This window comes from Micropterus salmoides, unplaced genomic scaffold, assembly GCF_014851395.1.
Source record: "Micropterus salmoides isolate LMB-PRFRI ecotype aquatic unplaced genomic scaffold, ASM1485139v1 Ms_hic_scaffold_5, whole genome shotgun sequence".
Taxonomy (NCBI): domain Eukaryota; kingdom Metazoa; phylum Chordata; class Actinopteri; order Centrarchiformes; family Centrarchidae; genus Micropterus; species Micropterus salmoides.
This window is the reverse complement of record NW_024044237.1, coordinates 17,133,917-17,158,868: the sequence shown is the minus strand read 5'-3', so window position 1 is coordinate 17,158,868 and position 24,952 is coordinate 17,133,917. Positions and strand designations below refer to the sequence as shown.

General features: G+C 40.9%; 3 protein-coding genes across 3 annotated transcripts; 1 reads left to right on the top strand and 2 right to left on the bottom strand.

Annotated features, from left to right (window-relative positions):
* Positions 1 to 1,020: 1,020 nt before the first annotated feature.
* On the bottom strand, positions 1,021 to 5,480 carry tmco6 (transmembrane and coiled-coil domains 6). The gene is made up of 13 exons (XM_038699283.1): positions 5,276 to 5,480; positions 4,546 to 4,652; positions 4,352 to 4,464; positions 4,069 to 4,252; positions 3,870 to 3,974; positions 3,638 to 3,729; positions 3,390 to 3,506; positions 3,153 to 3,267; positions 2,664 to 2,844; positions 2,071 to 2,165; positions 1,727 to 1,894; positions 1,515 to 1,649; positions 1,021 to 1,438 (listed from the first exon to the last, which is right to left on the bottom strand). The coding sequence occupies exons 1-13, from the start codon at positions 5,364 to 5,366 to the stop codon at positions 1,415 to 1,417; spliced, it is 1,527 nt and encodes a 508-aa protein (XP_038555211.1). The 5' UTR covers positions 5,367 to 5,480; the 3' UTR covers positions 1,021 to 1,414.
* Positions 5,481 to 6,033: 553 nt separating this feature from the next.
* On the bottom strand, positions 6,034 to 12,102 carry tcof1 (treacle ribosome biogenesis factor 1). Its single transcript, XM_038699282.1, has 9 exons — positions 11,848 to 12,102; positions 10,250 to 10,302; positions 10,078 to 10,148; positions 9,728 to 9,828; positions 9,361 to 9,468; positions 9,080 to 9,248; positions 7,016 to 8,434; positions 6,816 to 6,925; positions 6,034 to 6,678 (listed from the first exon to the last, which is right to left on the bottom strand). The coding sequence occupies exons 1-9, from the start codon at positions 11,953 to 11,955 to the stop codon at positions 6,646 to 6,648; spliced, it is 2,172 nt and encodes a 723-aa protein (XP_038555210.1). The 5' UTR covers positions 11,956 to 12,102; the 3' UTR covers positions 6,034 to 6,645.
* Positions 12,103 to 19,853: 7,751 nt separating this feature from the next.
* arsia (arylsulfatase family, member Ia) lies at positions 19,854 to 23,302 on the top strand. Its single transcript, XM_038699281.1, has 2 exons — positions 19,854 to 20,303; positions 20,971 to 23,302. The coding sequence occupies exons 1-2, from the start codon at positions 19,990 to 19,992 to the stop codon at positions 22,367 to 22,369; spliced, it is 1,713 nt and encodes a 570-aa protein (XP_038555209.1). The 5' UTR covers positions 19,854 to 19,989; the 3' UTR covers positions 22,370 to 23,302.
* Positions 23,303 to 24,952: the final 1,650 nt, after the last annotated feature.

Genomic DNA, 24,952 nt, shown 5'->3' with positions numbered 1-24,952 from the left:
GGGTAAAAAAAACAAACATGTTTTATTTGTTTCTAAAAAGCGCTAAAGTAAACAATTTGTGTCTGAGTTTTTTAAGACAGACTATGTTCCTAGGATGGCACTGTGGTTATTACTCTGAGTGAAATAACATCAACTTTCTGAATTTAATAATAGTACTGTAAACCCTTTATAACTATGTAACTGAAACACACACTTTTCTCTTTTCTTTTTATAGTATTTGTCCCACCACTGGCTTTATTACATTTTTATTTGCCGTCTATGAACAGCATGATAACTGCTGCTGTTTCTTTATTTCTTTATTTCTTGTTGAATTGTCTCCCCATTAAGAAAAACGCTGTGCACATTTACGCACGAGGTACAGCAGCATTACGTCATTGATTATTTGAATCTCCTGACAATCTGACAGGATCGGTCAGGATGAACAGGATGACAGCAGCCTCTCTGATCAGGAAAGTAAATTGTTAAAGCAGAAACACATAGCCTATAGACATCTATTTACGCATGATCCATCAGGGGAGCTACCGTCTTGTTAAGAGGAGTCGAGCTCCCCCATAGTTTGTACCCTATAATCTCGTCCATCGGATTCCGCAACAGGACATAATGTTACTCTTACTCATGGATTTGTTTTACTGGTGCCGAAATGGTTTTACCAAATTTAATTTAGTAATGCGTTCTATTACTGCGTAACAGCAAAAGGAACACATTACTGTAATTGAGTTTCTTTTGTAACGCGTTACTCCCAACGCTGTTCATGAACGGCTCTCACTGGATGTTTGGTTGCTCAGAGCAAAAGCTGGGACAACAGTCCCAAGTGTTAGTTGAAAAGACTGATTTGGAGTTAACACCCTTTTCCTGGTTATTACTGTGATCATTAAACCTAGGTGATTTTCACAACAGAAATCTTTCCTCCTATAGTTTTACAGGTTCAGAATTGTTGTTGTATTTTATAAATATATTAGAACCAAATACAACTTGTGTTGTTATTCTAGAGGAGATCTTTCTCCCAAAAAGCAGTCTAAGTTGGTAGTGAAGGTATTTATTCATTTATAATTTATTTGATGAATGTAAAGTCATTAATGACATTGCATTATTGGTTCAAAAATACATATTTGTAAAATCTGTATCACAACCCCTCCCAAAAGAGTGTATCACCCTTATTCGAGATATTTACAGACGGTCATTTAAACCGATCCTCTGTACATACAGGTATTATAAAAATATTTCATCTTTACATGATTAAAATATAATTGCTGACACTGAGGATGGTGAAAATCAAAATACCAGGAGATTATATTCACAAACGTATTGAAAATGACTGTATATATGAAAACTCTGTTTGTCCAATTTACAGATTGCAAAACGTAAAGAAGACGTCCTGTATTCTCAAGTGTGAATTTGATGCCTTCACGTTGGTTCAGGAAAATGGGGTGTTGTCCACCTGCGACGCAAGAAATGATTATCAGCCATCAACACTGAAATGGTACAAATTCAGCAACAGGTACCAAAATCTTTACCGAGCAAATGGATGAGTAGGAAAGTAGGTGGTGCTCCACGAGATGTGTAGCTCTTTGTCTAATCTCTCCTTCACTGTTGTACTGAAGGGCTACTAACAGTGACAGCCCGTCTTGCCTCACAAACTCCTCTGCTACCTAAAGGGAATGAATAAAGCTGTTAAAATTACCGCAGCTTGGCAAAAGCTAATCATTCACTGGTTTCACTAATTTACCTGTGGACCACTAACTACCAGCATGAAGAGGACATCCATACTCAGGGTCACCATCTCTTGGTTGGCCATTTTAAGTGTGGCACAGAGGGCAGACAGCAATCCCAGCTGGGCCAGCTGGACACCGAACTCCTTTTTCTTGTGGGCAATATTTGCCAAAACCCTCAGGACCTGAAAGAGGGCACAGAACAGTGGGATAGAGTGTAACACGTGAGAGAAAATATTTACATTATTCCCAATATAAGAACAGCAGAATAAACACATTGTCCATGAACAAGTGCTAAAATGATGGTGAAATACTCTAGTAAAAGCAATGACATCAGAGTTAGGCTGTAGCTTGCACAGACCATGGTATTGATGCCTTGAGAGAAAGGGAGGAGCCGGATCAGTCCAGGGACCAAGTTGAGAGTCAGCAGAGCCGAGCAGAAGGCACTGGAGTAAGCTGTAGCAGCGAGAATGCATTGGGGCAAACTTAATTACACACACAAACATCTAATTAATACATCAATCCCCAGATATAAAGTCTCAAATCGTATTAAGAATGGAAAGCCCCGTTTCCGCCCCACCTCCATACTTTCATTTGCCCACAACAGATTTTACTGCAGAATGAAGTTTTCATAAACATTAAAAGGAACACAAATCTGTAAATCTGATCACAGTAACCTCTTTTAAAAAAAACCCAAAACAAACTACACTGTTATGGCAAACCAGCTACATCTTGATTTAGCTATACATTGAGATGACCCCATGGAAAAGCCAACCACATACATTTTATTTAGCATTTGAGTGGGATGTATATTTGAAGAAACAATTACTCAGTGTTTTGTCACAGGTATCGCACAAGAAGACAATTTACACAATTAAAAGACAAAAATCAGTGCAGAAGTGTGTGTTTGAGATTCAGCAGAGATCAGGTTTGAATATAAGAGATGATTCAAACCCGTGAGGTTGTTGAGGACCCAGGCGCTCTCTCTGGCCAAGGCTGGCTGAGTCTGCAGGTAGGCCTGCAGAAATGCACACAGAGCAACCACAATACGAACGTCACCCGCTTGAGTGCTCAGGTCCTCCACTGGACAGGAGGACAAGAGATTTCCAACGCACCTCAGCAGAGGACAGATGAGCTGTCGAGGAAAAACAGTGAAAATCTCCATGTCAGTTAAAATACCATACTTATTATTTTGTACGCTTACAGCCTAAAGATTACAGTGTAAACTTTAAATGGTGATTGATTTCCCCATGGTTTATCATAAGTTTGATTACATTTTTATTGTCTTATAGAATGAAAATTAAGGAAATAGATGACTGAAAAAAGGAATGTATCAAAATGAATGTTTACTCTATCATAATGAGGTAAAACAGCTGAAACTGTTTTAAAAACTCCAAACATCCAAAAACACAAAAAAAAATCTTATGGTATTTTTTTCCTTACCAGCTCCATTCCCTCTTCTTTGTTTCCTTCAGCCACAGCGCCACCTAGTGACACTAACAGGGAACTGCAACGCGAAAGGGCCCCATGAGCCAACAGCACTCCATTATCCTTAACACTTTGGAGTGAGAGAAAGGCAGTAGAGAGACATATTTACTTTGATAAATAAATTTACACTGTTTGTGAAGCAATTAAATAAAATGACAAGTGAGTAAACAGACTGTTGACACTGGCTCTCACCTGCATGTGAGGTAGTGCAGACACCACGCACACTCAATGGCAGGTGCCAGGCCAAACTTTGGGTCAGGAGTCAGGACTGATAACAAGTGTGAAGGTAAACTGGAGGCCAGGACCATCCTGCAGACACAGAGGAAGACAATTAGACACCTGACAACAGCGTTTAATGTGAGCATCGATTTTAACATTTTATGAGATCACAGCAATGTAGGGAATGTGGAGATTAACTTGTGTATCATTAGAGTGCTTACGGGACTATTTTCTCTGCTGCATCTTTGGCCTGGAGAAGCTGAGAGAGGGTGAACCACACGGCTTCCACCACCGCAAGGTTATGTCTCTGATTCTGAACACACACAGAAACATCAAGAGAGACGTGTTACCATTACTACATTTAACCTTGTGTGGTATCAGTTCAGAGATTTGTGGCAAATAAATTTTTGATTCAGTCTGTATTGAATTGACCAATTGATCTTGTTAGTTTACCTCTATACAGTTAGTCAGAGCTGGTATGATTCCCTGGGCCAGGAGTTTGTCTTTTACCACATCACTGTCTGGGCATAAATTACCAAGCGTGTAGAGACACAGCTCCTGTGAACATACACACATGGAGAGTCAAAAAACTCTCCGGCATGATTAGGCGCTACTATTACACAATACTTGTGTGCTATGAGTGGGTACTCACAGTGAACTTGGTGCTCTGGCCAGACAGGTAGGTGAGCAGGTAGGGGGTGGCAGGCAGACAGGTTGGTGCCACGTTGGTGTGGGGAGAGTGAGACAGCTCATGAAGACACCGAACAGCCTGCAGACGACACGTAGCGTTAGAGCCAGTGAGGAGACCAACCAGAAGATGTATACTATTCTCCTGCCTAGAGGGAAGACAGATTTATACACAGACATGACACATGAGAAACAGAGATACAAATGGTAATAATGTAATTTAAACTCGATATAAGTTACCACCATACTTGATGAAGGTGAGCTGTGCTGATGGGTCGCGGAGGGCTTTACTCAAGGCTCTCAAGTGGGTCTCCCTCTCCGGCCCGGTGTGTTGAAGTCTGTGGAACAAACTGACCACGTCCTGGGGGAAACACGGACCAGATTCAGATGGCAAATTTTTCATGACCTATTAAAACATTCTCTATCACACCATTTGTCTCACCTGTTCTCCTGAGTTAGTGTCCATGGTGACCTCTGGCTGGTCCTCATCTTCATTCAGCAGGAGTCTCTTGCTCACCAGCTGTCTGTCTCTGCGGGCCTGTCTTAGTGCTACACCAATGAACAGAGACAAATATCACATCACTTTTCGCCTCAGTCATCTGCGAGTTGCCTTAGCTGTTGCAAATATGCCCAAAAGCCATCAATCAATTTGTCAAAATCAGACAAAGCTGCCCTGTGGACAGTGAGCCCAGTTGATACAATGACTATAAGGGTGGCTGGAGTAAGGGCCAATGATGGTAATTTTACCATCATGACTAGATATCAAATTAGTGGTAGTTTTTTTTTTATGTCTTGAAGGCTGTCAAATTAACATTGAATGGGCCTTTGCTGGGTTGCTATTCTTAGATATATCTACATTACTGATGATTTTACTTCTTAGAGAGCATGAAACCACCCTTTATTTTATAAATATATATTATTTATTTCATTTGTTGATGTGATAGCAGTAATGTTACCTGTAACATGCTGTAACGTTTAAACCAAAATAATGTTAGTTTAGCTAAAGAAGAAGGTAAACTTTCCATTTCGTTATTTTCATTAGAAATGACCTCATTGACAAACTATTTTCCACAAGATGAGCCGCTGTAAAGCCTTACTTTCTTTTTATTTTGTTAACTAACTTACAGTAACACTCCAGATCACCACATCACATTAAACGTAAAAACACTCACCCTTTTCATGCTCTCGTCTCTTTAACTTGAGCTCCTCCAAGCTGTCGCCCTGTCGAGCGGCTTTGTGGCGAACTTTGTTTAACCTCCACATTTGATTATTTTGAGGTCAATAACAATAAAGTTAAACGTCAGTTCGTTATTTCATGTTGGAAGTATTAAAGATGTGACTGCAGCTGCGCAGCCGCAGTACCGAAGGGAAGTTGGAAGTTCTTCTTCGGTGTGTTTTCTATAACAGCAGCCGGCGACTGCAGCGCCATCTAGAGGACACAGCGTCTCTGTCCACAAATTATTTCAATAAACTGGACAGCCAGTAGGCGATTTTTACAGAAGACGATTAGCGCCACATGTGAAAAATTATTTTGAGTTCTGAGTTTAAAGTCAGAATTCTGAGTTTATTTTTATGTAAAAATGTTATTTGAGTTGAGGTTAAACTCAGAAGTCAGTGTTAACTGTGTTTTTTTTCATCTTAGACCATTCCCTGATCCTAGGAGGAAAAACTCCTTGGTTCTTTTTCCTCTGTTAATTAGCCTCAAACTGTAGTGTTTTTAAATAAAATTCAAGTGCATAGAATTGTCCATAGCAATATTGATCAAAAACAATTAAATATAACCACTGTTGTCAGTCAGCCTCTAGTCAATATATTTAGTACACAAACTGTCAATAGATGTGTGTTGTTTTTATTGTCCCCACTGACAGTCACATAAAATATCCACCCTGCCACAATAACAGACTTAAAAGACCTCAGATAGGCACAGAGATTTACAGAAAACTATGGAGTTTTATTTGTATTAAAAGCATAATGTACAATGCATATATGAAAGTTTTATCAAACATTTAAAACTTTTGTTTAAAAAACACGATTTTCACAGATATTTAACCAAATACCAAAAGGCTGTTATCACCGATTTCCATATATTTCTGAATAAATATAAAACTGCTCAAAAGATGTTCGATTCTTTTTTTCTCCCCAAGAGCTGAGTCAGAAGGCGTATATTGTTGATGATGAATTAAGATTTAGGACCATCATGGGGAAGATCCCTGAGACTGAAAGATAAAGTGTTTCAAAGAGAAATGTCTGACTTTGAAAAGAAATATCATGAGAGAGATCATCCATGAAACACTTTCACTACATATTCGTGCCATTAAAATGGCAATATCATATAAAACACAAAGCGAAAGGAAAATAACAGACGCCTATATGTCACACATAAAACAAATGAAAAAGATAAAAAATGTACCAAAATAAAAAAGTAATTTTCTCTTTAAAGTTTAAAGTGATCATTGTAAACATATAAATCTGATTATAAAGCGGATGAAAAGGATGTGCTGCCTTCATCGTTGGCTCTGCGGGGATGAAGAATCAAAAATCTTCACGACTCGGCGCTCTTGGAGGACTTCTTTTTCTGTGAAGAATTACAGAAAAATTAACACATTTAAAGAGAGTTCAGAGCAACTGAAGAATTATCCTCTAGCTCTCAAACTAATAACATGTTTTCCTGAGTTGACAGCAGTGACGTCATTAGTATTGGAGCTGTGATACCTTTTTGTGGGTGTCACTTGAGGGTGTTTGGAGGGTTTGTGTTGCTGCGTCGTCTTGGACAGAAACTGCAGGGGTTTCTGGGACTTCAGCTGATTTCAACTTGCTCTTCTCTAAGAATGATGAATGAAAAAGTGAAAACAACCTCATAAAAACAAGCAAAATTGCATTTTTGTCATGACTGGTGCAGGTTCTCTACTCACTTTTCTTCTTCTCTGTTGTTGGAGTTGATGGGTTGAGTGGAGGTAGCGGCTCTGTGTCAACTGAATCCTTGTTCAGTGATGAGTCCTCTTTCTTTTTCTTCACAGTAACCTGATCTGGCTTTTCCTCTGTGTCACAGCTCTCTGATTTCTCCGTCGTCGTCTTCTCTTCAGCTACCTGCTCCTCATTATGATCAGCCCTGTCCTTTTTTTTCTTTTTCTTTTTCTTTTCTTCATCTAGCTGCACTGATATTTCTTCATCAGGATTCTCCCTTTTCTTCTTAGCTTTTTTAACTTTAATTATCTGCTCTGAATTTTCCTCGCTATTAGCAGTCTCCTTTTTCTTCTCTGTTTTTTCAGCTATCTGCTCTGAACTTTCTTTGTCTTCTTCAGCCTTTTGCTCAGATGTGTCCTCTCTAACAGCTGTCTTTTTCTTCTTTGCTTTCTTCTCTTCAGCTATCTCCTCTGAATTCTCCTCACTATCAACAGTCTTTTTCTTCTTCTTTGCTTTCTTTTCTTCAGCCATCTGCTCTGAATTTTCTTTGTCTTCAACTTGTTGCTCAGATGTGTCCTCTCTAACAGCTGTCTTTTTCTTCTTTGCTTTCTTCTCTTCAACTATCTCCTCTGAATTCTCCTCACTTTCAACAGTCTTTTTCTTCTTCTTGGCTTTCTTTTCTTCAGTTATCTGCACTGAATTGTCCTTACTATCTGCTGTCTTTTCCTCAGCTACCTGTTCTGAATTTTCCTCATGTTCAGTTTTCTCCTTTTTCTTCTTCTTGGCTTTCTTTTCATGCACTATTGACTCTGAAATTTCTTCATTGTCGACATTCCCAATATTGTTCTTCTCCATCATTTCTTCAATCTCATTCTTTTTGCTATCTCCCTTTGTTCCTTTTGCCACTTTCTCCTCTGCAGGTTTGTCACCAAACTCTTGCTCTGTGCCTTTATTCTTCTTCTTACTGTGTTCTTCACCAGTCTCATTTGTATTCTCTTCCGCCTTGTCTTCAGTCTTCTTCTTCTTCTTCTTCTTGGGCTCAGATGTCTCATCAGTTTTTTCTTCACTGGGAGTTGCAACTTTCCTTTTCTCTTTCTTTGGCGTCTGTTTTGACGGGGACAGAGTGGATTTAGCTGGTCTGTCCTCTACAGAGCTGATGTTTAGCTCTTGGCTTGGGGTTGCAGAGGATGTCACAGGTGCCGTCTTTTCTGGACTGCTTCTCTTGGGTTTATTATTCTTGGCTGGTGTTTCCATCATGGCCTTCTCTTCCACCTTTACATTCTTTTCAACCGTCCCGTTATTCTTTTTAACGGGAGTGCAGGTTTTTGCAGGAGGCTTAGCCCGGGGTTTTCTCACTCTCTTTTTCTTGGGCTGTGGCGCAGACGAGTCCAGAGCATCAATGGTGTCCATCTTGACTACGTCAGCCTCTGTGGACAGAGTAAACACGGTGAAGACATTGAACAAACATGGCTAGCTGAAAACCACACAGCGTCTGTACCCAGCTCTGTGAAATCACTGTTTTCCATGGAGCGGTTGTTCATGGGTGGTGATGTCCTGTCTGGTGGTTGTCTTTCTCTCTTTAAGTGAAAAGACCAAGCTCTCCCTGTCTTTTGATCTTCTTTCCCTCCCTCATCTACCACCATTTCCTACATTTTCCAATCCTCTTAACTTTTCTCCACCCACCTCATCACTTTCCAATGTGAAAACATGCCCAAAACACAAATTTCCTCTCATACATGGGAGTCCTATACATCTGGCTGTCTAAATTGTTTCAATGCTTGGTCTTTGGAAATATTGGCAGTAGCTTAATCTGAGGAAGTGGGGTTGAAAAACAGTGTCTTCCTTACACAATTGGTGGATGTACAGTAATTTGGCGGGACATAACAACCAATGCCTCTAAAAATCGTAAATAACTCCAGAACTATCTGGACTTTTGGAAAACACAGAACAGGAAAATATGATTATGTTCTGCTTTCCTTCAACATTTCTGGGCTTCCCCTCATCACCTCATCCTTTATATACTTGAACAAAAATGTTGCCCTCAATGACTTTTTTCACACACAGACACCTACCTGTCATCTGCAGGACCAGTTTCTTCCATTTCTCCACATCCAGACTGCTGTCAGAGTCTGAATCATCTCCTCCAGCAGCAACAACCTTGGCTTTTGTTCGGGCCTTTGGTTTCTTCACCTTGAGGACCTTTTCTGCAGATTTACCTTTTTTCCTTTTCTCTGGCACAGACTAAAAAACAAAAAACATTAAAGAATGTTTTTGGTAAAGTTAAAGCAGTGGCTCAACTGTCACATTAAAACATTAATTCAAATTAGATTCAAATTCAAATTAAAAAACACACCTTCTTTTTTTGTGTCTCTGCTTTTTTTGCAGGTTTATCTTTCTTTACGCTCTTGGCTTTTGGTGTTGATTTCTGTTGTTTTACCGGTGTCCATTTTGATATTGATGCCTGTAGGTATGAAAACAACCGCCAATTCTTTATTTAAATTTACAGAATCTGTAGCAGCACCTGCACACTCTCCTCTGATGATTTGTTTTTATCAAGAGAAATAACGCAGATACTCGAGATATTCAACAGGATCAACATCAAGACAAAGAACTGAACAAAATGAAATGCAAATATCATCGCAATCAGTAGAAGTGATCAGTTGCAGCCTCAGCTTTGTCATCATTTATACAGTGTCAACAATTTTTATTCTCCACCTCACCTGTGGCAGTAGACTCTGACTCAGATCCTCGCTATCTGAGCTCCTGTCGTTGCCATCAGCTTGAATCTGATTGGAGGCGTTTGGAGTTTGGATTTTTGTAGCTGGTGAAGGATGCGGTACAGGTGTAATATGGAAATAAAAAAAGAAAACTCACGCACAGATGTCTTTTCAAATATGTGACAATCCTTCTAAAAGAGCTGATGTAACTTCTCAAACCTCAATACACATTTGAGGAGCACTGGATAGTACACGGTGCATCTTAAAAAGGGAAAACCCAAGTGATCCTAAAAAAAGTTGGAGGCAAGTATGAACAAAACTGAGACAAGTGTGATTTTAAGAAGCAGTTATACCCTTAGCTGGAGTCCTTCCTTTAAAATTGGACAGCTTGGCTGAGTCCGGCTGCCTTTTCTTTTTTGAGTCACTGACAGGAGTAGAAACGATACTTAGCACAGATGTCATCACTAACAACAAAGTACAATCAAGGTGTTCTATTTCTGCAAAGAATTGAGAATTTATACTCACTTTAACCATGAACTGTAGATGTCCAATAATGCTGCCCGTGTTTTTGTCTCCCTCTGCGGAAATCACAACATCAATGATTAGAAGTTGTGATTGACCGATATCTGGCATTTTGAGATAATCAGTATCGACCAATGCCTGCACTCACAAGGCCCATAAACAAAAAATGTCTGGACAGGTGTGCGTGTGTGGAAGTGAAGCCAGTCTACAATCAGCAGAGGGGTGTGTGTGTGTGTGTGTGTGTATGACTCAGTTCCTTCAGTTCGTCTGTGTGCATTTGTTGGACAGGAAACCAGTGACCACAGAGTTTCTCCATGTTCCTACTACATGTTTATCAGTTTGTTTTGTTGTTTTAATAATACAATGATTTGACTTTGGAATAGACTTGTGTGACATGTTTAAATTTAATTGAACCACAACTCAAAGACCTCTGTTCAGGGTTATGTTACATTATCATTAACTATAGAAATACTTTCAATGGTCTCCCTGAAGAAAAGGCTGTGTTTGTAATGTGGTTTAGGTGAGATTGAAGAGAAAGTCCATGTCATGTTTTATTGTTCATTACATGGTGATTTTAGGTCTTCACTTTTTTAGTAAAATGGCCTTTATTTCTGATGCATTCATCTGGATTGAGGAATATAAAACATTTGAGTTATGTTTTAGGAAGGGAACTTTATTTGCATCAGACATATTTAGCCTGATTTTAGCACAAAAACACTTTTTCTTTATTGTTCCCACATGAATCACACAACTTTTTAGAGCAGATATTTTGACTTGTCACAGCAAGAAAAGCACGCATTAAACTAATCACATTAATGATGTCCTCATTATTGTAATGCAATGCAGCAATTAATAATATTATCAGGCCTGCTTACACTGGTGTTCGACTATCAAAAGGCCAGTGTTTTATCCCATGTTTGGGAACCGCTGCACTAAACTACAGAAAAGTTATATTTAACTGGATGTACCTAATAAACTATTAGCAAAACAGTTGTTTAGTCTTTTAGTCCAGTTTGGACTGCATTTGAATTAAAATAACCTGTTATAAACTCATTCATTTTTCGTCTTCTGAAACTAGATGATGTGGGTACCAACTAGAGCTGTAACGAGACTCATTACAACTTTATTTTCAACATTTGTTCCATTCAAACAGAAGAGCCAATCACCAGTAACAATGGTGGATCCTGACTGGCTGACAACATCATCCCAAAAAACATGAATGCACTGAATATCCAGTGAAACAAGGACTAGTGGTTTTGGAAACAACTTCAAAGAGTGTAAGACTGAAAGATAAGCCCACTAATGACACTGCAAAAACGACATTTTAGCAGCGATGTTAATGATACATTCTGTAGGACGAAAAAAGGTGACAAGTCTTTTGTATACTTCACAGTAGGTGATTGTCTAACTGTAAAGGCAGTCTGTTAATACACATAATAAGTATAAGCAAGTAGGTTTGCCTTTTTCAAAACTGTAACATTGTTGTGCAGCACCTGAAACACTGTTGCAGACCCCAGCTGTTACAGTACATTACACTTCTTGTGTATCCGTCTCTTATGTCTGAGTCTTTGTGTGTGTGTGTGTGTGTGGACAGTGTTGACCTGTGGGATGTGCCTCTGTAGCTCATCTGCAGCGGAGTGGAAACCATGCTCCTTCAAATGGCGGTGGATTAACTGGATCAGCTCGTGCTTTGATGCGTCCAAAGACATGCTGGACACACGAAGACGCCGACAAATAAACACGTAAAAGTAACGACTATAAGTATTTTCATAATAAAACTGGGCACATGCTTCACAGAGTCACCGCTATTCCACTAAAACACGCACGTTGGCACGTTGAACTCTGAACTCGCAATCTGGTTCCGGTTAACGCTGCAATGCACCATGGGAACTGTAGTACTTCCGTGAGACAGCCTCTACTCAGCCATGGCACAGGCTGTCAGTGGTCCGTGCAAAATATTCATCATTAAAATAAACTATTCCCCTGTAAATATGAAACATAACATTAAGTTATCATGTAGGAAAGACTTTTCGGGGGAAATTTGCAGTTTCTAGTTGCTATGTAGGTTATGTCTGGGTATTGGTCAATTTTAGTTCAAGTTCAGTTAGTTTAGTTGTTAATCCTGTCCCATAAATAAAAACATGTATCTGTGAACAGACATGCCAGTCAAGGCCTAAAGTTTGGATCAATCTAATCTTATAGGCTAGGTCACTTTTCCCACAGGCAAACTCATTTTATTGTCTAAGATGATTTTATGGTTTCTAGTGGTTCTACATCATTGACAATGTTGGCACCCTCTGGCTTTAGCAAAAAGCAGTGAAGTAAAATAATGAGTAAAATAAAGTAGTAACTGATCTGATGGTTTGGGAAAAGATCATGTTTAAAGGAGAATGCCAATCCCAGTCATTTTGTTGTTTGTTTACTATGTGCCTTTGATTCACAATTATTTTAGTCATTTAAGCAATGCACACTTGAAACCTTTACTGTTCTTGGAACCTTTGAAATACAAACTTTCATTTCCAAAATAAAATGAACTTCTGTTCTGAGTGGCAATGATCCCCTAAAATCATGTGACAAAACATTGTGATGTGACCAGTGTTGTAGGAAGTATTTAATACTTCAAAATTAATATAAAAATACTCCATTACAAGTAAGAGTCCTGCAATCAATAGCTTAATGAAGTAAAAGTACAAAAGTGTTATCAAGAAAATGGACTTAAAAGTGCCCAAAAGGTGTATTTACCTCGGCACTGCTGAATAAGAAGAGTTCGGTATATGGAACTGACATACCGTGAGCCTCAATGACCATTGTTTCCTGTTTAATATGTAAATGTTGTGCATGCAAAAGGCCACTGAAAAACAGGCCCCAAACTTTACATAGACCTACCCACGTTCTAGGCCAGGCAAATCAAAAGAAGTTCTGCAGGAATTGTGAAGAAAGAATCAAGGACAATAACGCAAATGGCAGATCATGGATATAAATGTTATGTTCCAGTCTGTGTAGGGGATGTGAAGACTTTTCATAACCTTCCCACAGGAACTGTCACCGGACATGGTTGATGTTTATCTATAACAGGTTACTGGACCAATTTAATGCAAAGTTGTTTGTTTGCTCGGCCTACTTCACCACAGACATTTTTTTTAAACTTGGACAATTTCAGGCAGTCCTGGAAAACTTGGAAAACCTTGAAAACAGTTCATCAATTTTCCAGTCATGGAAAACAAGAAAAAGTAAAATGTCCTGGAAAATCTTGCGTTGACTTGGAAAGTTATTTTAACATTATGTTGAACATGAGGTTGGATGTTTGTAAAAGTTCTGAAAATAGTGAAAAATACTGTCACAATTACCCAGAGCTAAAAGTGACACCTTAACGAAGCTTGTTTTGTCCAACCAACAGTCCAAAACTCAGCACAACACATTAAAATCATTAAAAGGAAAAGCAACAACACTCACATTTGTGAAGCTGGAACCATGAAATCTTTTACTTGAAAAATGTCTTCAGTGCCAAATAATTTTCTGTCAGTTGACTTACTTGACAGGGGCGGCTGTGGCTCAGGAGGTAGAGCGGGTTAGCCGTTAATCGGAAGGTCGGCGGTTGCGTGTCGAAGTGTCCTTGGGCAAGATACTGAACCCCGAATTGCCCCTGGCGGCTGTTCCGCCAGTGTTATTTTATAAAAAATCATCATATGTTTTGTATGTACGAATCTAAATTTGTAAAGTAACTAGTAACTAATGTTGTCAAATAAATGCAGTGGAGTAAAAAGTACAATATTTCTATCTAAAGTAGCATAAATTCAAAATACTCAAGTAAAGTACAAGTACCTCAAAATTATACTTGAGTATAGCGCTACTGTACTTATTAATTATGTCTTGATGGCAACATCTTCTGGATTCTTCCAAGTGCTCCAGTTTCCTTCTGCCATCCAAACTCATTCAACTGGTGACCCTGTACCACGGGTCTACTGTAGCCTACCTGTTGCCCATGCAGACAGTCTCCTGTGATTATGACGTGCACACACTTAAAGGTGAGAAATTAAAGGTAAGGGCCAACATAGACCACCGGTTCATACTTGAGGAAATAACAACAATATTATCCTGTAAGTCAATAATAGACCTCCCTTCTGGCTGTCATTTCAGCTGTTACTCTTGTGGCTCTAGGTTTCTTGACACAGCTCTCTCCGTAAATCTCTCCATGTTGGAAAACATCTTTCAACCACACAGCCAGATGATCCACAAGCTATCAAGTCAAATTGACAAATCAGAAACTTTTCAAAAGCTGCGAACAAGATCGATCTCCCGTCAATCCAATGTTTTTGGATAAAAGCATGACTTTTCCCCCTGGCTGGTTGGCTTGGGAAAGGTGTCTGGGCAGTGGATCTGAGAAAGCTGGTGGTGAGGCCTTGGGTCAAACTAAAGGAGTAGGGTCAGCGGGAGCAAGCGGCTGAAAGAGTCCCATTCATGGAGTAAAACCAGGAAAGGAAAGCAGTGTGTATTCCAAACTCAACGTCAGGGCTTGGTGGGTCTCACTGAGCTTGATTTCACCATCTTCCACTACCCTCTCCCCAAAACACACACACACACACACAAATACACCACAGGTTTGGCAAAAGTGTTGATGGGAGAGACCACCAGGATTTTATGGAAGAATAAGAATTTGTAAAATGGGAAATGTAACATTTCTTCAGCCCATGTTTCCTCAAAACAATATATAAAATAACTAATTTGTGTCAAACAGCATTTTAGAGCATGTGGTAAATTTATCGGAGCAGAGACAGAAGTAGATCATTTACCTTAGCTTTGATGACATGTTGCAGTAAAAATGGGATATTTGTACAGGTTACTCTTGTAAATGGCACTCTGTTTCACAGGAAATAAATCTACTTTACATTCCACACGTTTGGCAGCTCACATCTGCGCTCACTCTGCAGGTAATTACAGCCGGTGAGATTTGTTTTTGCTGGGGACTTTCGATGTGCCACAACCTGTCAGCGCCGCCTTTGTGAACAGTAGTGAAACCGTTTTTAAGTAGAAAACTTCAAGATGTATGAATATCCCACAAAAAAATAAGACTGATTGGTTCATTAATTAAAAAACAACAACCCTTTGAGGAAATTTCAAATACCCGTTAGCCCCATAATGATTGTTCATCGAGTCCCTGTCAGATGTCCATCCAGGAGGCTTTCCTGGAGGGTCATAATGAAGTGTGGTGTCTGGCCTTCGTTCCCAGGTGCTGCTGCAGCTCCACAAGAGCCAAATCAAACACACCTTTAATCAGGGGCTGAGGCCAGCGGCTGAGCACTGGACTCTCCTCTCACCTGTGATATCCCACCTGGTGTGGCACGGTGTGTGGACGATAACACTGCGTGAGAGGAGATATTAACGGAATACAACTGAGGGCTATATATACTGACTGAAACCGATCTTACTCTTGTTCTGACTCATTCTCATGCGTATTTATTTACCTCCATTGTTACATAGCTGGTGTCTAGCAATGCAGATCGGCAGACGGTGGAGGTTGTGGCTGCAACAGCTGGCACATGGTAAACCACATCCGCTGTTAAAGAGGCTTACCCACACCCACATTTGCACTCGCAGATACAGTGTGAAGAGCTGGCCACTTTACAAAAGCAAACAAGTAACTGCATATTAACACAAATAGAGATTTTCCCTATGTGTTAAATTCAGATTGCAGTATCTGTATTTCTGGTATGTATGTAGGTTTCATGGCAATAATCTTTGGAGAAAATAATCAGCCTTAAAAGGAATCAAGTTAAGCTTGCAAGTCAGCATGAAAACTTTAAACATTTTCCTCTCTACGTCCTTGCTTCTGCAGTCTCTGCTGTCTGCCTTTGTGGGGCAATAGTCACTGCTTGTCAGTGATTTTTGGCATTTACATCAGTGAAGCCTGTTAAATACAACTAAACTGAACCGGGAGAGAAAGACACCCTAATACTGCCCCTGATTTGATGAACTGATGTAAAAAAAAATGTTATAATGAAAAAGAGATGTTGAGTAAACTCTAGAAACAAAGGTACTCTTGTAGGTAGAAGAGTAGCGGCAAGCTGAATACAGTCCTATTGAAGTGAAGGTTTTGGCTCGGAGGTTGGCGCACAGGAAGAAAGAAAACCTCCATCCAGTCTTACTCAGATTAGAAAATTGGGGTAAGAGGGGAAGTAATGTGCAGGTTTACTGGCAGGGTTGCGTTGATTAGAAAGGGGGTAGTGTTCATGGTGAAGGAGAGCAGCCGTATTCAGTAACAGCACCTCTTCCTTTCGCCAAAGCCAACATCTGGTGCCGAACGACACTGAGCAGCAGCAGCAGCAGCAGCAGCACCCGCCAGTCTCTGCTTCCCTTTCAACTCATTATTGCATTTCATGGTTCCTCATGGCTGAGAACCCGTTTGGAAAGTGACATAAAAAGGATACGATGCTTTTCTGTGTGTTCATTGGGAGATTATGGGTTGGGAGATTTGTTTGAAAACCAAACCACAGAAACAGAGATGAAAAGTCAACACAAGCTACTAGTGCTTTGTTCTAACTTCATTCATGAGGCTCTCTGGCTTGAAGTAATGAGCTTCCTCTGTATGAAACCACACTTTGATTGTTTTATATATCCACTTTCAATTTGGAAGTGGAGAAATGGAAGCGTAGTTAAATTTACGACGTTCCATGACACTCTTTTTACAGAAACTGGATAAATTAGGAGGGTAATGCACAACCAATAAACACACCACAGATGTTCACAGCACATCAGCATTAAATGCAACTTAGAGACTTTTTGAAGAAGCCCAATATCAAAGTTACAGTCACTTTTAATAAAGACACATTTTCCTCTCAAAACCTCATATTGAAAATGTCCTGATGGTATGTAGCCGCAAAGTAGTGTGCAATAAGAAAAATGGCCTGAAAGCATTTACATTTAGGCCAGCAGGATCAAGGTGATGAAAAGAATGCAGCATGGGTCAACTCAGCACGACTGGTTCATTAAAGGAGAGTGACCTTCTTTAACATACTTGACATGACCACTTACTGTGTTTGAATCATGCTTAGTTAGTGGAATTAGACAGCTGCAAATTACAGGAAATTAGAACATGTTTCTTGTTCTTAGCTCAGTTTGACATTGAGCAGCAGCCCAAGGCAAGTTATGACAAACAAATAACTGAAAATAACCCCCAGAAATAAAGTATGGTGTTCGTTCAGCGTTCAGAGTCAGTGTGTATTGTAAGGTATCTGTTTCCATAAATACTGTCATGAAATCATTTCTAAGTTAGTTCTTTATTTGTATAATAGGACAGTTAAAAAAAGGATAAGCAAATGTGTGATGTAAGCTGTACATCTGTGGTATCAACCTATCAATGAGTCTGACAAGTATGTGGGCGCATGCTTGTGTTAATATTTGTATGAGTCGATGTGTGTCAGTATAGGTGTGCTGTTTGTGTGGCGGCGTGGCTGTGTGTAGGGTTGTTGTTGGCCTTGTGAGCTGTCGCAATTACAAATCTGACCAACAGAAACCAGACAAGTAACATCTCCTGACATAGTGTGGTTGACATAGAGAGACATTTCATTACTATTTCAACACACACACACAGATATGTTCCTTTGTTGCCTCTAAGTTGACTTTTGTAAGCTGTTGTTCACACATATCGTGAACTTACTATGATCAATAATATCAAGTCTCTCACTTTGGTTGTATAACATCTCTGGGTTTTGTTGGTATTTTTGCAATGACCTTCAGCTGTCCAAGTCGCTCCCTCCAGGAAAACTACATAAATAAACATGAGGGTGTAAAACTTCAGGTGTGCCTCAATAATTTTTTTCTTCTCTCTCTTTCCCAGCTTGACCTGCATTAAACTGTTCTCCAAAGATGCCATTGCTGCTGCTGGTGGGAAAACATCCCCGGCCGCAGGCTTTTGCCCTTTACGGGAGGGCCTCATACTTCCTTTGGCTGTCCCGCAACCTCCAAGTCTCTCTGTAACCAATATCAACATTTGTAAGGTGTGGTGTTTTACATACCACATTGAATGTACAGAAGATGAAAATATTAGTGCCTCTTTTACAATCTATAGTATTGTATGCCAAGGATTAGATGACACACTTTCAACCCAGTCCAGCCAACATGGGGCATGGGGGTACAACGTTCTCCATGACACCGTGGTTCTTAATATTTCTGATCTTGTAAGTGTGTACTTGGGCTCCCTTGCCTGACCAGCTTCTCACATCATGCTGATTGTGAAATTTGGCAAAGCCACATGGTCAAAATGTCTTGTTTTTTGTGGATGCAATCACAGAATATCTTACACGCTAAGTAGTAGTGGCTTTCATGTGACACACCTCAGTGTAGCCAGGTGTCGGCATTAACATTCAAAGTAGGGGGTGGCCAATGGCTCAAAAGCATTAATCAACACTGGCATAATACAGCAAAATGCTATTTATGTTTTGTCTCAAAACAGGAAGTTCTTTGACAATGACACACATGAGAAACTAGATGTTCAGTGCTTAGTGTAACATGTCTTTTGCCCAGGTCACAGTAGCATTTCAGGGCTACATGAGGACTTAACCTGTTGTGATGATCATCTTTAAAGACATGAGTGTTAGGTCGTCTTAACCCGCACACTCCAGTATTAGTATCACCAGTGTCACTTGTCTAGCGCATCTTCTTCTCTTGATCTACATATCCTCCTTTACAATTACCATTAACGATTTAACAAAGAAAATAAACATAGTGTCCTTAATATTTTGACCTTTAATTGTTCTACTGTCCACAGCCCTCCCTTGATTACTAGTCAGTGTGAATCTGCAGCATTCTGAAGGTCTCACAAGATGCTGGGGATCCTGTTCACACAGCTGCTTTCTGTTGACCCGCTGGATGGTTTGTAAAGTGGTTCTTTGACGCCTGGTTGGAGATGTAATCAGGGTCTGGGAAGTCTGCTATGTCTCCCTCCTCAGGTCTGTGGCACTCATAAAACAGCAGGAATAATAAGAGAGTGACTGTGCGTGCAATGGAGTGGAGAAGGGGGAACAGTGTCTGTGATTGTCTCTGCCGGACTCCATAGGGCCCCATAACCTCCCCAAGACACAAATCTCCCCCTTTTCTGAGTGAGGGTCTCTCTGTAGAGTCTCTGTGATCCACTGCTAAACCAGGTTATATGGGAATGTTTTTTTTTTGCTTTCTAGTAATTTACAGAACGTTGGCAGTGTGGTTCATTGAAATCAAATTACCTTGAAATGGCATGAATGAAGAGGAGGGTGTATGATGTGAGGCGTTTCACTGCTTTCATGTTTAAAGCTGCTTTTACACTAAGTGGAACAAAATGTGAAAATGGGCACACCTTTGAAAAGCGCTTTTCAGAATAATATCCAAATGTAAGACAGGGTAAGATAGGTTATCAGTGCCTATTGATAATGTAATGTAAAATTATAGGCCACCACAGGAGATCTAATGTGAGATGTGAACTCACAATAAACACCTGGCTACAGTAGAAACCTAGGGGACTGGGTTATTTCAGTGAGGCAGCAAGGCAAATGGGCGGAGTTAATGGGTCTATTAGGGAAAATGAAATGTTTTCAGAGGAGGCTGAAACAGTCTGGAGAGTCACTAAGGATGGAGGTGTAGCTTTCTGTGAGTGACGCGCACGTTTCAGATTGAGTAACTGCTATTTGAGCGATCAAAGGAGATGACTTGGTGACAAATCCTGAATACTCGCTAGTTGGACTGATATAAAGTGATAGCCTATAGGAGGGACCATGGCAACAACAGCACTGACCGGGTTCTCTATGATGAGCCTGCTCAGCCTCGGATACCTGACCTGGGACCTGATGGGTCCTAACCAGGTGGAAAACGAGCCCGACCGAACTTTTGTCGACAGGTCTCCTGTGCCGCAGCCCCCTCACATCATTTTCATCATGACAGACGATCAGGGATTCAACGACATCGGCTACCACGGCTCTGACATCAGGACACCGGCGCTGGACAAGCTGGCTGCGGACGGAGTGAAGCTGGAGAATTATTACATTCAGCCAATCTGCACCCCGTCCCGCAGTCAGCTCATCACCGGCAGGTGAAGTGTTTCTCCCCAGACGACATTAGAGACTGGCTTCTTGTTGCTGTCTGTTTGGACCAGATTATAAGTAGCCTAGGCTATTTTATAATTCTATTCAAGAAAATTTGCTACATTTAGTCTATTTTTGTCAACTAAAACACCCGAAGGTAGCCTATGTTATGGATCATTTTCTGATATAACCAAAGTAACACAAGGTGATCATTTATTTTGTCTTGAAACCTGTAGGCTATTTCAGCAAAGCCATGAAAAAAACTCATATTCCCATACTGATTTTATTATTTTTAATTATTATTGTGATTCCACTGATGTGAAATAAAATTTTGTTTTCTGCAAAAGCATACTGGAAATTAATGTTTAAACCTAGCATCAACCTGAAAATAAGATCTGTGAATCACATGATCATTTTGGATAAATCTTTCTTATTTCCATATTTAGGCTCTGATGATACCACTATTGAAAGTAGGCCTACAATGTTTTTATGTGGCCTTCACCTGTTCAACATTGGTTAACCACACATGAAATTAAGGGAGGAAATGGGAACAATCTCCCTCTCCCATCTTCTCTTACTTCCTGTCCCATCTTTATGTGTGCAAGTATCTGTTGGATCTTATTATTGAAAACACATATGTCCTTCTGACAGTCTTCTTTATCTTTAACCCTACAGGTACCAAATTCACACCGGTCTGCAGCACTCCATCATCCGGCCCCGCCAGCCCAACTGCCTCCCCTTTGACCAGGTCACCCTCCCCCAGAGACTGCAGGAGCTTGGCTATTCCACCCACATGGTCGGCAAGTGGCACCTGGGCTTCTATAAGAAGGATTGCCTGCCCACTCGCCGTGGCTTCGACACATACTTTGGCTCCCTGACGGGCAGTGTGAATTACTACACCTATGACTCCTGTGACGGCCCTGGGCGGTGTGGCTTCGATCTCCATGAGGGGGAGTCGGTCGCCTGGGGTCAGAGGGGCAAATACTCCACCCATCTCTACACACAGAGGGTCCGCAAGATCCTGGCAACCCATGATCCTCAGTCCCAGCCACTGTTCATCTACCTCTCCTTCCAAGCTGTTCACACGCCCCTGCAGTCTCCGCGGGAGTACATCTACCCGTACCGTGGGCTGGAAAACGTGGCGCGCAGGAAATACGCTGCTATGGTCACAGCTGTAGACGAGGCAGTACGAAATATAACATACGCTCTTCGCAAGTATGGTTACTACCAGAACAGTGTCATCGTCTTCTCTACTGACAACGGAGGCCAGCCTTTGTCTGGTGGCAGTAACTGGCCGCTCAGAGGACGTAAAGGCACCTACTGGGAAGGCGGCATCCGGGGTTTGGGGTTCGTCCACAGCCCTCTGTTGAGGCGGAAGAGGAGAGTGAGTAAAGCCCTGGTTCACATCACTGACTGGTACCCTACACTGGTGGGATTAGCAGGTGGAAATGAGTCCCTGACTGAGGGGGTGGACGGTTATGATGTATGGGAAGCCATCAGTGAGGGGAAGGAGTCGCCCAGGTTGGAGATTCTCCACAATATTGACCCTCTGTATAACCATGCACGCAGTGGCTCACTACAAAAAGGATATGGGATTTGGGATACAGCCGTGCAGGCCTCTATACGAGCTGGAGACTGGAAACTCCTAACAGGAGACCCCGGCTACGGAGACTGGACACCGCCACAGATGCTTCCAGGTTTCCCCGGCGGCTGGTGGTACCTGGAGCGCCACACCGAACCGCGGAAATCTGTGTGGCTTTTCAACGTCTCTGGAGACCCCTACGAACGTGTTGACCTCTCTGAGCAGAGACCAGATGTTGTCAAAGACCTGCTGGCTAGATTGGTGTACTACAATCGCACTGCAGTGCCAGTAAGGTACCCATCAGAGGACCTACGGGCTGACCCCCACCTGAATGGAGGTGCCTGGGTGCCCTGGGTAGGAGATGAGGAGGAGGACAGCTGGGACAGTGTCTACCAGAAAAAGAACAAGGATTGGAAGAAGAAGCTTAAACTGTCCAAAAGCAGTTTGTTTTTCAGGAGACTCAACACTAGGATCATGTCCAACAGGATATAGGATTTGTTTTTGTTGAAGAAGGAACCATGTTTCTGCAGGATCCAGCTGCAGTTACCGAGATGTATCTGCATGTTTATGTTCAGTCCAATGAAAGTAATAATTGTTCAACTGGTTTACATCAATGTGAATAAAAATGTGTGCCCCTAAAGTGAATTTTCTGTAGTTAAAAATGAGAGTTGATTCCATCTTACAAGATGATACAAGCGTGTAAGAAAATGTATTTTGTTAGCATACTTATGAAGACTTACAAGATATACTTTAAAAAAAAAAAAACTGAATCGCTGTATGTGACATAGATGACAAGGTAAATTACAATCTGCAACCATTTGTAACTATAATGAATATACCTGATGACTACCTCTATGTCAATGTTGCAAGCTTTATTTATTTCATTACTTGCTAGGTTAATTTATAACTGCTCTATTTATGCTAATTGTCCTTTTTTATTTGTCATAATTCAGTTTGCTGATCCCCCTGATTTTGGAAGGGCTTACTCCTTGTTCTTCTTGATGTTCTTCCTTTATTCTTGTGTTAGTAAAATATCATTGCAATGCAAGGCCGTTTGAATTCAAATCAGTTTAGGATGTTTGCTGAAAGCTAAGTGCATTTACACATTCACATTCACATTCACATTGTCACTACTAGCCTATCTAATGAGAACTTGTTTCAAGATTATTACCGTCAAATGGATTAGTAAAAGTAACCTTATAATTGGAAAGAGAACATTAGAATGACAAAGTGTGTGGCTTTGATTAAGCACTGATGCTACATTCTGGTCTGCTTCATTTCCTGGTAAAACACATGATTTGATAACAATGAATAAAACTAGAACTGCAAGCAGTTGTAAGCGGGAGCCAAGCCTCCCGGCGCAAGCCGCACCACTGGCCCCATGGAGGGCTCGCGAGTCGGCCCGGGCCCCCCGCCGTGGCTCGGGGGACCTGTGGAGAATAAATGAAGACAAATGTAAATGAAAGGGGCTTGCGGTACGGAGATCTGAAATGAATGTATGTCTATGGGAGTGTTATTTGATTTCCAATTTACAGCGCCACCTAAAGGTGGATTGACGCGAAATTTCACACAGTCTCTTGGGAGGGGTGTCACATAAGGTCCCCGAGTTTGGTGTAGATCGGCATTTGCAAACGTAAGATCTGACATGATATTGTGTTTTAGCGTTTGCGCAAACATTTGTTAGCTTGTAATTCGGACGTTTTTTAGTGGATCAAAATTCCCTCTACAAACTTTCAGGCTTGGTCAAGAGATTGTCTGTGCCAAGTTTCGTGGCGATCGGACTTGCGGCTTTGGAGGTATTAATTAAAATGGGTTTTTCAGTTTTCGCGAATTAGGCAGAAAAGGGCGTGGCATATACCAGGAGATTCAGCTCAATCCCTCGAATGCGTGGATGTAAGGTTTTTGATATACGCCTTCATAGTTCCAAGCCCAAACGCGTTGACCTTGCTTATAGCGCCCCCTAGTGGTAGAAGTGTGCGGATTTTTGCGCCTGAGGTCATTGATAAGAGTTGGACCTATCTTATGAGTTTCGTGTCCCTAGCACTTACCGTCTAGGCTGCAGTATGAGTTTTACGTACGGAAAAAAAATAATTAATAAAAACGAGAACGATTCCCAGCTCCGCTGATACTGGGAACCGCCATTGCCTTGCATTCGCGGGTTCCCAGCCCACTTGGGCTTGGACACCTAATAAAAAAAATAATACATTCCTTAGGTCAGTCAAGACCAAGACCAGAGTTTATTGAGACCGAGACATGACCAAGACTTTTATGGCCTGAGGCCAAGTTAAGACCAAGACCAAGGGTGGGCGAGACCGAGTCAAATCCAAGACCAGTTCCCCATGACACATAATAAAATGTGGAATGAGATCATAGGTACTTCTCAAATTAATCTGAAAGATCCATATTCCCATTAAAACACCCACATACAAACACTAAGAGCTGAACTCAACATAAGCGTCTTTATTGAACACTCCTTTTCCATGTTTACCATCACGGGGGGGGGGGACAGTCGTTAACGGGAGCAACACATTTTTAATTAGCGTTATTCGTTGCATTTGAAGCAGTACGTTTTACATCCAATCAAAGTTAGAAACAAATAAATCAGACAATGCAAAAGCAATTTATTGATATTCCCAAAGTTATGGTCTTGACTGGTCTTGAAATAAAATCCTGAGTCCTCAATGTCTGAGACTGAGACAAGAACGAGTACAAATGCAGTCGAGTCCACGACGAGACCAAGACCATCAAATAAGTGGTCAAGACCAGTCTCGAGTACTACAACACTACATGAAACACTGATCCAAACAAAGAAGAATCTGTGCCCTTGTGGTGGCTCATCTTGGCTATATTAGAGTGTTTGAGCATGTAAAAAGTTGTTCAGAGAAATGCTTACTGATCCAGAACAAATATATCTGCCCTTCTACATACAGAGCTAAGGTTATCCTAACCTACAGGTAGATGTGTATAAAGGTTGTGTGACCATAATAAATAGGCTACTGCCATTTAGACTTTATTGTTACAGGGCACAGACAGGTATTTTGCTCTCTCTGTGTACAGAATTATAATTCTCACTTC

What these genes read in the sequence shown, in the direction of transcription:
- tmco6 (XM_038699283.1), bottom strand. Translation starts at nt 5,366, where the DNA reads ATGTGGAGGTTAAACAAAGTTCGCCACAAAGCCGCTCGACAGGGCGAC. An exon ending in GCCAGAGCACCAAGTTCACT is followed by an intron (nt 3,975 to 4,068) that starts GTGAGTACCCAC and finishes GTATGTTCACAG; the next exon opens with GAGCTGTGTCTCTACACGCT. An exon ending in GGTCCTCAACAACCTCACGG is followed by an intron (nt 2,166 to 2,663) that starts GTTTGAATCATC and finishes TCGCTGCTACAG; the next exon opens with CTTACTCCAGTGCCTTCTGC.
- tcof1 (XM_038699282.1), bottom strand. Translation starts at nt 11,955, where the DNA reads ATGTCTTTGGACGCATCAAAGCACGAGCTGATCCAGTTAATCCACCGC. An exon ending in TACAGAGGCACATCCCACAG is followed by an intron (nt 10,303 to 11,847) that starts GTCAACACTGTC and finishes TGATTTCCGCAG; the next exon opens with AGGGAGACAAAAACACGGGC. An exon ending in GTCAGAGTCTACTGCCACAG is followed by an intron (nt 9,469 to 9,727) that starts GTGAGGTGGAGA and finishes TCATACCTACAG; the next exon opens with GCATCAATATCAAAATGGAC.
- arsia (XM_038699281.1), top strand. Translation starts at nt 19,990, where the DNA reads ATGGCAACAACAGCACTGACCGGGTTCTCTATGATGAGCCTGCTCAGC. An exon ending in AGTCAGCTCATCACCGGCAG is followed by an intron (nt 20,304 to 20,970) that starts GTGAAGTGTTTC and finishes TTAACCCTACAG; the next exon opens with GTACCAAATTCACACCGGTC.